We start from the raw sequence: 12,001 nt of genomic DNA, 5'->3' as shown, positions 1-12,001 counted from the left end.
TCTACTGATCACCCCCCTTGTAATACACCCAAGGATGCCATTAGCCTTCCTGGCCACAAGGGCACAGTGCTGGCTCATGGTCATCCTGTTGTCCACCAGGACCCCCAGGTCCCTTTCCCCTACACTGCTCTCTAATAGGTCATGCCCCAACCTATACTGGAACTTGGGATTGTTCCTGCCCAGATGCAGGACTCTACACTTTCCCTTGTTAAATTCCATCAGATTATCCCCCGCCCAACTCTCCAGCCTGTCCAGGTCCCGCTGGATGGCGGCACAGCCTTCTGGCGTGTCAGCCACTCCTCCCAGCTTAGTGTCATCAGCAAACTTGCTGATAGTACACTCAATTCCCTCGTCTAAATCATTAATGAATATATTGAATAATATTGGCCCCAGTACTGACCCCTGAGGCACTCCACTAGATACTGGCCTCCAACTGGACTCTGCACCATTGACCACCACTCTCTGGCTTCTCTCTTTAAGCCAGTTTGCAACCCACCTCACTACTCTATTGTCTAGACCACACCTCCTCAACTTAGCTGTGAGGATGCTGTGAGGGACTGTGTCAAAGGCTTTACTGAAGTCAAGGTAGACCACATCCACCGCTCTGCCATCATCCATCCACCTTGTTACATTCTCATAAAAGGCTATGAGGTTGGTCAAGCATGACTTACCCTTGGTAAAGCCATGCTGACTGCCCCTAATGACCCTCTTATCCCTGATGTGCCTTGAGATGGCACCAAGGATAAGCTGTTCCATTACTTTCCCAGGGACAGAGGTGAGGCTGACCGGTCTATAATTACCCGGGTCCTCCTTCTTGCCCTTTTTAAAGACTGGAGTGACATTTGCTTTCCTCCAATCCTCGGGCACCTCTCCCGTTTCCCTGAATATTAGGATTTATCTAATGTTTTACCTGTTTGCTGGGGTTTTTTTGTGGGTAGCTTTTTTTATTATTGGATCAAAACAGACAAAAAAATATCCTCTTATGTCTGGTCTAGCAAATCTTAAAAGCTGATATCCTGATTCTTCCAGTGGGAAAAAGTCTATCATGATGCCATGACTCACAACTGAAAAGATGGGAAAGATACTTAATATCCATACAAGATTCTAACAAAGTGCAACGAAACAAATATCTCTGGGAAAATACCGGTTCCTGTACTACAGGTTTAAATTAACACCTTGGCCAGAACACAGCTGGGTGGCTGATGTTTTCATTTCCACTCATCACCACACTGTACCAAAGCAGCCAACAGCCACTTCTCCTGAGCCCAACACTGCTGCTGCAACAACATCTTTGTGAAATTCAACACTAAGTCACTGGTCCTCAAAATATTATCTTATTGTTCATTTGATGAATTTTAGCAACTTGCTCCAAAGAGCAGATGATATATTCAGGTCTCTCCACACTAATCCATATTTCCTTTTTTTTTTAGACTACATTAGGGACAATTATGACTAAAATATAGTAATCATTACATACAAACTTTTCATACATACAAATATTATTGTAGCATAGTAACCCTTAGAGTCTTCTCACATCATTACTCATTTACTATGTGCTCTTCCTGCACACACACCATCTTCCTATTCATCTACATACCTCTAAGTACACTAAAATTAAAAGCCAAAAGTTTGAAGCTATTTGTATCCCAGAGTAAAGACAGAAGAACCCTGGATCTTTCCATGAAGTCTTTCCCCTATCAAAATGTTCTTTTGTTTTATATACTTTTGACAGAGAAATACACTACTCAGGAAGTAACTGGTCACAGACGAAACAGAGTTTGTAAATTCTCCCTACTAAGATTTTAAAATCTAGGAACAGTGGGATCAGCTACAGAAGGTCCAAGTAAGCGTTAGCCTTGCTCCTCAGCTTTCAAGCTTTACTGCCTGAAGAGGAGTCTCCATTGTTATAGAGCTATTTTTTACACTACTAAATAAGAAAATGCCATGTGTAAACTTCTTAAAATACAGAGTTCTGTAGGAATAGTTATCCCTGTTTGGAAGAACTACAACATCCAGGGAATAAAGAGATTTCTAGATGTCTCATTCAAGTTCACAAAATGCGTGTCACTATAAAATCCATGTTATTTGATTTTAATGTCATAGAAACACGACACTCATTACCAGAATGTAGCAACAAAGTTTATTTTTTAAAGCGCTATGTACAGACAAGAAGACTTCCATTAGGAAGAAGTGTTCCACTTCACTTTTCTAAATTGCACCTGAAGAATGTTTTCACTTTAACATGAATCCACATGATCAACTGTATTATTCAGAGTGATATGCATACTTCCTCCCCAAACCCAAAATCAGGGGATACCTCCTTGTTCTCTACAACTACCTGAAAGGGGGTTGTAGCATGGAGGGGGTTGGTCTCTTCTCCCAAGTAAGAAGTGATAGGACAAGAGGAAATGGCCTCAAGTTGCACCAGGGAATACTGGATATTAGGGGAAAATTCTTCATGGAAAGAGTTGTCAGGCATTGGAACAGGCTTCCCAGGGAAGTGGTGGAGTCACCATCCCCTGAGGTGTTTAAAAAGACATGTAGATGAGGTTCTTAGAGACATTGTTTAGTGACAGAGTTAGGTTATGGTTGGACTCTATGGTTTTGAGGGTGTCTTCCAACCAAAATGATTCTATCCTACTTTATCTGGATGTTGGGCTAAATACATAAACAAAATAAATTGAATAGGTAGTGTATGTATAAGGTAAACAGCCATTTACAACTATGGGCTATAGAAAGAGTTCTCAATTTCCTAATTACGTAGATACCTTCTCATAACTATTGAAGTGATTTCATAAGTAGTAAATAAAAGAATACAAATTCAGAGATCCCACCATTCAGATTTCAGAAATTTAACCAGATCTCTGCCCCTATTGCAAGCTTTCTAAAGACAAAAAGGGAAATTGAGTGCATAGAGAACAAGTGGGAAATGCTCTGTAGTGGATTATGTGCAACATGGTCACTGTCACATTGTGAAATTGGCACCTTGAAGCTGATGCAGGAGCTCAAGTAAACTTATTTCAGCAGAGAAAGAGCCAAGCTTTACAGCTTTGTCAGATGCCAAAAGCTGCAGCTGCTTTGCATCGGTTTTCCAGATGGTAACCCACATTAGTAGTCAGTCATAGATTACGTTCGAAGTATTCTGCCCCTCTCTCCTCCTTTTGATTTAAGGGTTGTCACCGCACATCAGGCAAAATATTTACAAACTACTGCTAACGGACACCATCAATATGGTTAACACCAACAGAATTGTAACTGAAGGGAAGCGGGAGGAGGAGGGGAGGACAACAACATCAGTCACTGTTCCTTCCTTCAGCACTCTCCTCTCTTTATACAAACACCCATAAAAATAAAACCTCAAGAAGCCACGTTTATCTGGTTATGCAGATACACGAAGTACATTTAACACCACTATGTTAACGGTTTTGACACCTGCACTTTTATTAAGTCATACAAGGTACACTGGAGAGCAGGCTTCCTGGCTTAATGAACATTAAAAAAAAAAAATCCAGTATTTCTGACACACACATAAAAAAAAAAAAACCACACCACACACACACACTAAACACCCAAAACACAACCAATACCACACACAGTAGCTTTTTCCTTCCGATAACCAGGAATATTTGGCTGACATCTGTTTCAGTAATTAAAGTTTAAAAATCAACATAAGACTGAAGAAATCCCCTTACCAATCAAGAACATTTCCCCAAGCCCTCCAGTGACTGGGAAGGAAGACAGATCCCTTTCAGAATCTAAACATTTCCAAGAAATTCAGATCTAATCTTTGCATTTCTAAAGATGACCTTCTACATGCAGAACTGAGCGAGCCAAGTTTAAACTCAAGCACTGGGGAGTTGCATCAGCAATCGGCAGTGGAGACCGGCAGTGGAGACCGTGACAGCTGCAAACAAGGCCTCTGCAAGAGGTTTCAGATCTGAAGTTCCAGCCTACTGATCTTGTTTCAACTAAGGAAAATTATTTATTATTCTACAACCAGAGTAAGTTTCTGCTGTGTAAATTACACAGAGCTGGACTCTAAGGTACAAGAGGGGCTTTGTTTATTCTCCAGCTTAAAAAAAATGAAAGATTTTGTTCTGTCTAGCAAAGTTACACAGTTATTTCATATAAATTAGAAGGGAACAGGGTCCCGCAGGAGAAAGGTACACTCCTCCAAATTCATCTCAACTTTGGACACTCACTTTAACGTCACTATCAGCTCTCAAAACTAAATCACATCTAAATCTCCAAAAAGAAATGAGAAGTACCTATTGCTCTTGTACACCTCAAAATTCCAAACACGTTCCAGACAGTCCTGGTTACAGTGGGGTATCTAAATACAAATATATTAAACAATTCAGAAGAGAGTGATCGAGAGGTCTCACAAGCATGAAAACGACTGCCAAATTTAAGGAGTTCGGCAGGGGGGAGTGGGAAGTGAGTCAAGCTACACAGTACAGAAAAAAAAAAAAAAGGTAAATAGAAATAAACAGAAGAATGAAATGTTTAATAGGAAAAAAAAAAAAAAAGACAACCTCACTAGCAAGATGTGTTCCCAGCTCTAAAGGAGGGGAAAAAAAATCCAAAACTTCCTCCAACCTACTTCAGCACATCAGACTACAAAATGAGCATCCCACCAGAGAAAGAAAGGGGAAAAAATAACAAAGCTCAAAAAAAAAAAAAAAGACTAGAAGTAAAAACAAGATCTACAGTAGTACCATATTCAGCTTTCTTGCTCATACGGGGAACTCCCGTCTGCAAGTTAAAAATACCATTCTCATTTTGTAATTGCTTGCACACTAAGGTGATCTTATCAGCAAATGGATCACTGAAAAAAATGGAGGGAAAGGGAAATTGTACACAGAAATTTAAAAAAAAAAAAAAAAAAGATGATTCATGCATCTGGATCACACTTTGCAGCAAGTCTATGGACCAAAACAAAAACTTCGGGCAGGCATCATCTGATGGAGTGGGGAGTGGCTGAGCTTTGCACTGCTGAGAAAACAATTTCAACTATGAAGTGCTAGAGCAGAGTATCAGTGAAATGACTAACTGAATCAGTACAGTCACAAACTGGAACAGTAATCATTTCCGTCAGATTCACACCATATTTAAAAAAAACCAAATAGTTACACAACTTTTAGTTCCACTATCAGAATGTACCTGACAAGTGAAATTTAAGCTTATTTTAAACAGCCTAAACCTTGGATCTGCAAGATAAATCATGCATACGGCAAAATGGTCTTCCAGGTTCTCTGCATGATACAACTCCATTCATTTAATTGAAACACATGCTGTAAGGTCTGGTTATGACTCTGCAAGTTACAGGTCTTCCCAATGAATTAAAAGACCAGAGAAATTTGTAAATTAAGTCTTGTACAAGGAAGAAAACACAAAAATTTTAAAGGGCTTTAAACACATCACCCATCTTGGTTATAACCAAGCTTAACATATTCCTATAACTTAGGAAAGAAAGGTGCCTCAAAACCAGGCAAATCAGTATTGCAAGCAAAGGACACACATCAGCTCCTATAATCAGCTCTTCTGAATGGTAAGTGAAAAAAATTCTCACCATTTCCTCCTCAGTGTCAACATCTCTTATTATCATCACAGTAATTAAACTAGAAATAGATAAATGGTATTAGTAGTATTAAAAGTCCTATGACGACAGTTTTCCAAGTCCAGATCTCACATTCATTCACTCTGCACCACTGCACACTCCGATTCACTGCAATTCTAGCAATCCCGTGAGACAAATCTTGCCATTTTTCTCCCAGCCCCTCTAGCTGCTGCATTCCTCAGTTTCTCCGATAATAAGGTCTGCACAGGCCCTTCTTTCCTCCCTCTCTCCCTCACTGGGTAAAGCTTTCCCTCATAGCATCACAACTGCTGTATGCAGCAGAATTGTGCACAGCTCACTAATTAGAAGTGTGACTCCTCCCAGTTCACAGTCACTGGAACCCTTATCAGTACAAAGTTCAATCGGGAATTCCACTCCATTCCACGTACCCACATGCAATGCATCTCTATTTCAACTGCCAAGAGAAGGATGGAGTTTTTCCATCTTCAGAGCATCAAACAAAACAAAACAGGGAAATCTCACCTGTCCCACCTGTTTATATTTTTATATTTTGTCTCTTTTAGAGACTTCTGCACCTCTAGTCTCCTTTCTGGTAGGTGCAATAAATACCAAGATATGTATCAGTTCTGATTGCTATGAAAAACAAGCAATATCGTCAATTCGACGTTGTTGTTCATTTTCCATAGCATCAAAACCAAAATCCTTGTCTAACTGCAGACTCCGGGAAAAGAAGACTGCATTTGTCTGCATCAGGTTAATTTTTAGAAAGTACTACCAGCTGCACATATGACAGCTTCTATGAACTCATCTCATCACACCTACAGGCACATTTTTTTTCCTGCTTTCCCCCCATATATTCTGGATGTGCAAGCCTCTGGGTTTTTTTATTATATAAACCCCTCTGAATTCACTCTGATGCCGTATATGTAGGCTGCCTAAATTTTTCAGTCCCCTCCTATCTTACCCTTCCTCTAACCTTCCTTGTTGTTTTTTTTTTTTTTGTTTTTTTTTTTTTTACAGCACCTACATGTTTTTGCCCCCAAACGAGATCAGAATCACCTCCCTTTGACGCAGCTTTTGCACGCTATTTCCTCCCTGCTTCATGTCAGTATCTCCAATTCACTCATTTCATATTCACTGCTGCAACCAGCAGCATCTATTTCTAGTCTATGCCATTGCCCAGCAATCCCAATGCACAAGTTCTGCCTCTTCCACCCTCCCACCCCAATATATCATTTTTAGTTTTCCTCTGTACTTAAGATTCTGCATGCCCCCCCCAACATTCTTTTCTCCCTGCATCATAACTGCATTCCTCCTTTCCTCTCTGAAAAGTAAATTATTCACAGGATTAACAGCACAAAAATGTCCTTTAATCTACAGTCAAATACAGAACCACTTTTAAAAGGCTGACTGCTCTCAGCGGAAGACTCAGAGCATCCCTCACTTTCTCACAGGTTTCTCTGCAAAAACATACAGTTTAATGAAGTTTTTCATTTATATGGGAAACTACGCCACAAAATTTTACTTACAGAAACCACTTCCTCTAAACAGAAATCTGGACACTCAGATGCCATACAGGTACCATTTACCTTGGAAAACATTATTTGTTGCCTGTACTTAGGTTTTCAAGAAATAAATGAAAAAAAGGTTAAAAGATCTGTTCTGAGCTAACAACAACGAAAATGTCAAGTACTTGTGCCTGCCAGCATATAAGTTCTGAGAAAATATCCTTTCCAGATACGAGATGCAGAATCTCCTCTTTAAAAAACAAATCACTGCTTCCAGGAGGATTCAATTAGCAATTGTTCATTTGACACCATCCCTGTCAACATTTCTTTTACCAATGTGCAAAAATCATTTCATCCTGTTAGCATAATACTGTTCTCTGAGATTTATTAACATGATTGTTTAACACTGGTAGGACACTATGACAACCTGAGTGAATAAGGTTATTATTTCCATAGCTTTGCTAGAAAGACTTTGGAGGAGTTTCTTAGCAGCTATCCGTGAAAACAAGAAGGCTTCACCAATATCTAACATGTACTGAGTATTACTTCTGAAGACTTCTCCTAAGTCATCCTTTGGACAGGAAAAAGAAAAAAGACCCTAGTATGAAATACCTGAAGGCACTGAAATGGCATACTTAAAGTCCACTTGTACACCAGCTATTGAGATTCCAAAACCAAAAAGATGCATGCAACATGCTGACCAAAAAGAACAAGTCATTTAAAAAAAAAATTAAAGGTAAGTGAATCAGAGACTAAGATACTAGTGGAAAAGGAAATAAGGCAGCCAGACAACATAATCAATAGACAAAAAGGCATACTGATATTAATAACTGTTCTCTAAAAGCTTGGCTCATTTCATAAATACAGATATAGATCACAATTAAAGTTACCTAAGCCTACACAACAGCTATAATTTATCTTTCCTTTGAAAGAAAGAAAATGTACCGAATGTTTTAAGTTCTTCATGTTTCAATGTAAATGCAAAAGCATCAACACCTGTTTTAAGGTCACTGCAGACTGGCAAAGCCTACACCGGAAATAAAAGCATGTATTCTTGTACTGTCTTCATATATTCTTACATTGTCTTTTACTTCCCAAGCATCTACTGTTGATCACAGTCAGCAAGAATCTAAACAAGAATCTAGCCTAATATCTTGTTTTACCTGGTATGGCCATTTTTGTCCAGTCCCATCAATAAACGAGCCCAGAACTCCTCCCTTTCTCCTGAAGGCCTCGAGCATTTCTTGGAATATTTTAGCCTAGTTATCTTCAGGAAATAGAGCAAACCTGAAGCAACAACTAAATGAGATGTCGAAAGTCTAAATACCTAAATTTGAACTGCATGCTCTCTAGTACTTGATGACTTAGCTTGTAAAAACTAACAGCAACGACAGAAATTCAGTTGTGTTCGCAGATCTCTAGTAAATTACTAGGCACCCATATTTCCCTAATAGGTAAGAAAACCTAAGGCCTCTGGCAGCTTCGAGCTGACGCCATCGTCAACTCCACACCCCCTTTTTTGACAGGATTGACGGCAGACCAAAGCCGCCGCTGCCTTCTTCATCAACGCACGCAGCGCCAGCGGCCCCCGGGCAGGGTCCGGCGGGCCGAGGCGAGCGGGGCGGCGGGGGCAGCAGGTGGGGCCCCCGTGAACGGCGGTGACCCGGGGCCGGCGGCCATTCTAACGGCTCGACCCGCGCATCACGACCATTTCCTGCTCCCTCACGGCAGCTCCGAGCACCTTCCCTCACAGCACCGCGCAGCTGCCCCCTCCAGACTTCCTCCCGCCTCCCCTCAGCCCGCGGGCACCGAGCGATCCCCCGCGGGCCGCGCTCGGCCCCAGTGCCCGCCCCTCACCTTTTGGCAGCAGCAGCTTCACCTCCCCGTTCTCCTCCCGGCCTGCCGCGCTCAGGCCCCCGCCGCCATCTCCCACTGCCGCCACCACGGGCAGCGCCCCGTGCTTCCTCCTCTCCTTGTCCCGCTTCTCCTTGGGCCTCTTCGGCTTGGCGCTCCCGCCGCCGCCCACCTCGACCGCCAGAGCCAGGCGGTGCCGGTGGTGGCGGTGTTGGTGCTGCTGGAAGGAGGAGGAAGGGGAGGCGGACGACGGCAGCAAAACGGCGGGCGACAGCAGCTTCCGGGACAGCTGAGCAGGGAAGGCGAAGCCGCCGGTGCTGCCGGAGGGGAGCGCGGGGAAGCCCCAGGCCGCGGGGCTGCTGTAGGTCGGCACGACCGCTGGCATCGGCAGCGACTGCTTGCCGCTCCCGCCACCGCCGCCCCCTTCACCGTTAACGCGCTTAGTGCCCTTCAGGCTCCTCTCGTCAGCTCCCTTCATCTTCTTAGCGGCTGGCTGGGACCCACGGGAAGCTTTCGCGTCCGGGGCCGGCCTGGTGCCGAACGGCTCCTGCTCGGGCGACGCCACGCCACGAACCGAGCTCGACAGCTCCGCCATTTTGGGCTCCTGCTTCTATTTACTCTCGGCTCGCCTCAACCGACAGAACCGGGAGGGGCGGGGTGGCGCCCCGCCTCGCCCAATGGGCAGGGGAGACACCGGAGAGACAGCAGGATTGACCAATCGCAGGGCGAATAAGGGGCGGGTTCTCAGGGGATTGGGGGCGGCGGGCTCGGCTGAGTGCGCAGTCGAAGAGCGGGGGCGAGAGGAGGGGTCGCCCTCGCTGTCCGGGCGGGCGCAGCCGCTTGGGGTGGGGAGGCGGTGCTAGGCTGGACGGGGCTGGGCCGGCTGGGGCCCGGCGGGTGTGGCAGGGAGCGGGGGCAGGGCAAGCAGTGACCCCGAGCGATAGCGGGCGGGATCAGGCCGCCGTAGCAGGAGAGGGAGGCCCTGGCCCGAGGGACCGCTTCTCCGGGCGCCGGGTGGTCCGGCTGTGGCTTGTTGTGGCGGGTCCTGGAGGCGCTAGCGAGCCGGGAGCTGCTTTTTCTTTTAATTCTTCAGGGCTGGGGCTTCCCCGCTGCCGCCTGGCGCTGCGGCCCGCGGGGGCGGCTGAGGGGTTCCTGCAGCCCCGCGGGCTGTTCCCTAAGAAGGGTTTTTGTTCAGAAACGAAAGTTGGGAATGGCGCCTTTGCCGGGGGGTGAGGGGACAGGGGTTCTGAGGGGACGAGCCGAGCAGAGGCCGCCGAGGTCGGGCTTTGTCCCGGGGCTGCCGGGGTTCGCTCGGGCGGGCGCTGCAGGGACAGGGCTGAGCGGGCAGCGGCGGCTCTGGCCGAACCCGGGGGTTCCACGGCTGAAGAGCCGGGGGCTCCTGCGGGGAGAGCACCAGAGGTTGCCAAGGTTTCTGCGCTGAGAGATGCCGTCCCAGCGAACAGCCGGGTGTCGGTCCCATCGCTGGCACCCGGCAGAGGCTGCGCTGCTGCTGCCTCCAGGGGCTGTGAGGTGGAGGTTATGGGCACGAACAGGAGCCTCCAGCCGAGCCTGTGGCATCCACGGCTGCCTTGGCTGCTCTTCGGGTGCCGACTGGTTCTCCCAAGACTTGGTGTGAGCGAGAAGCGGCCGCAGGAGTGAAGGTGAAGAGCAGGTGAGCCCGTGTTTGCTGCAGCGTCTGCGTTGCTGGTCTCCTGCTGCCTTCAGTCGTACCTGAAAATCTCCTTGTTGCAGCGGAAAGAATAGAGAAGCTGCCACGTTAAACTCGATCTGGCAGACTGCTACCGAGTCAAATCGCTCTGTGAAGTTGTGTGTATTATGTGTTAGCAGACAGACAATTTTTTTTATATTAGATTTTTTTACCGTCACTTTTCATTTGAGCCACAACCAGTCACCCCCAGAATCGGCTTGCTCCTGGCGCTCTGTCTCCTCCTCCATTTCGTATTTTGCAAGTTTTAAACCAGGCTGAATTCAGTTCAATATTCATCTCAACAGCAAAGAATAAATTTTCTATATAAATTTTCTATATCCAGCCAACTGCATTTAAACTATTTTTGCTCAGATTATTCAAGTTTAACTACTGTCCCCAAACTGTATTTCTGGGCATGAGAGGGAAATGTGATCTGTGTCAAATCACAGGAAGAACATTTCACAGTACATACTGGAGCAATGGTCAGTCTGATCCCTGGCTGAAATCCAGGTAGAAATCTACCTGTATGTACCGGTATAGCTAGAACAGGCCTATGAGTTCAAAGGTTATTTTAGGTCCCTCAGAAATGTATTACTTGTATTAATAGGTGAGGAAAAACCTGGGTGTTTTAATACCTTTAGAATTCGAAATTTTACGGACCTCATGCCTGTCTCAACCTCTCAGGCTTTACAACCCAGTTCATCTTACTTCTATGCTGATATTGATATCAAATCAACAGTGTATTAAGTTCACTCGATAAACTTCAGATAAGCCACAACTATTTTTTCACACTCTCACTTCTGGGGGCTTTGAAAAACAGAACAGTGTTTCCTGAGGGCATTGGTCTTTAACTGGAGTAAATTCTGGGGCATGCTTTTGGTTCAAGAAACTTGACCACAACCTCTGTGAAATGCCAAAGTCTCCTGGGAGTACAACAGCGCTTTTATCCGTGCGGCAGGCCTTTCAATATTTATTACACTAATTAGGCTAGATAGCTATATAAATAGCTGAATATCTTCAAAAATGCACTTACATTAATATAGTTAATAATTAAGACAAGTCTTCATATTTCTGAACTTCTTACTGGGCATGCTGGATGTAAAAAAAAAAAAAAATGCATTGAATCATAATGCAACATATTAATGTGAAAATAGATACAAAGTTAAAACTGGTGGGAAGGGGAATCATAGCCCAAAACTAGATGTAAAAACTGACATCTAAACTAATAAATGTGCAGCAAACTTTAACAGACAGCTCTGTCTATGCTACTGAACTTCAGTCAAGCTATTGTTTCCTTTGCTTTTTGAAGTAGTATTTCGTGCTTGTAAGCATAAGCCAAGTTTTTATTAG

At 44.6% G+C, this 12,001-nt stretch overlaps 1 protein-coding gene across 2 annotated transcripts in view; it reads right to left on the bottom strand.

Moving 5' to 3' along the window:
* The window catches only part of RSBN1L (round spermatid basic protein 1 like), a 50,348-nt gene extending 40,762 nt beyond the window's left edge, over positions 1–9,586 (bottom strand). For both annotated transcript variants that reach the window (XM_065838863.2, XM_065838872.2), the window contains exon 1: positions 8,947–9,586. In XM_065838863.2, the coding sequence (XP_065694935.2) occupies positions 8,947–9,538 (592 nt within the window). In that variant the 5' untranslated portion in view covers positions 9,539–9,586. The remainder of the gene's footprint in view (positions 1–8,946) is intronic.
* Between the last annotated feature and the right edge of the window lie 2,415 nt (positions 9,587–12,001).

The sequence above is a fragment of the Patagioenas fasciata genome, chromosome 1 (genome assembly GCF_037038585.1).
Source record: "Patagioenas fasciata isolate bPatFas1 chromosome 1, bPatFas1.hap1, whole genome shotgun sequence".
NCBI classification, from domain to species: Eukaryota; Metazoa; Chordata; class Aves; order Columbiformes; family Columbidae; genus Patagioenas; species Patagioenas fasciata.
This window is presented reverse-complemented; position numbering and strand designations above follow the sequence as displayed.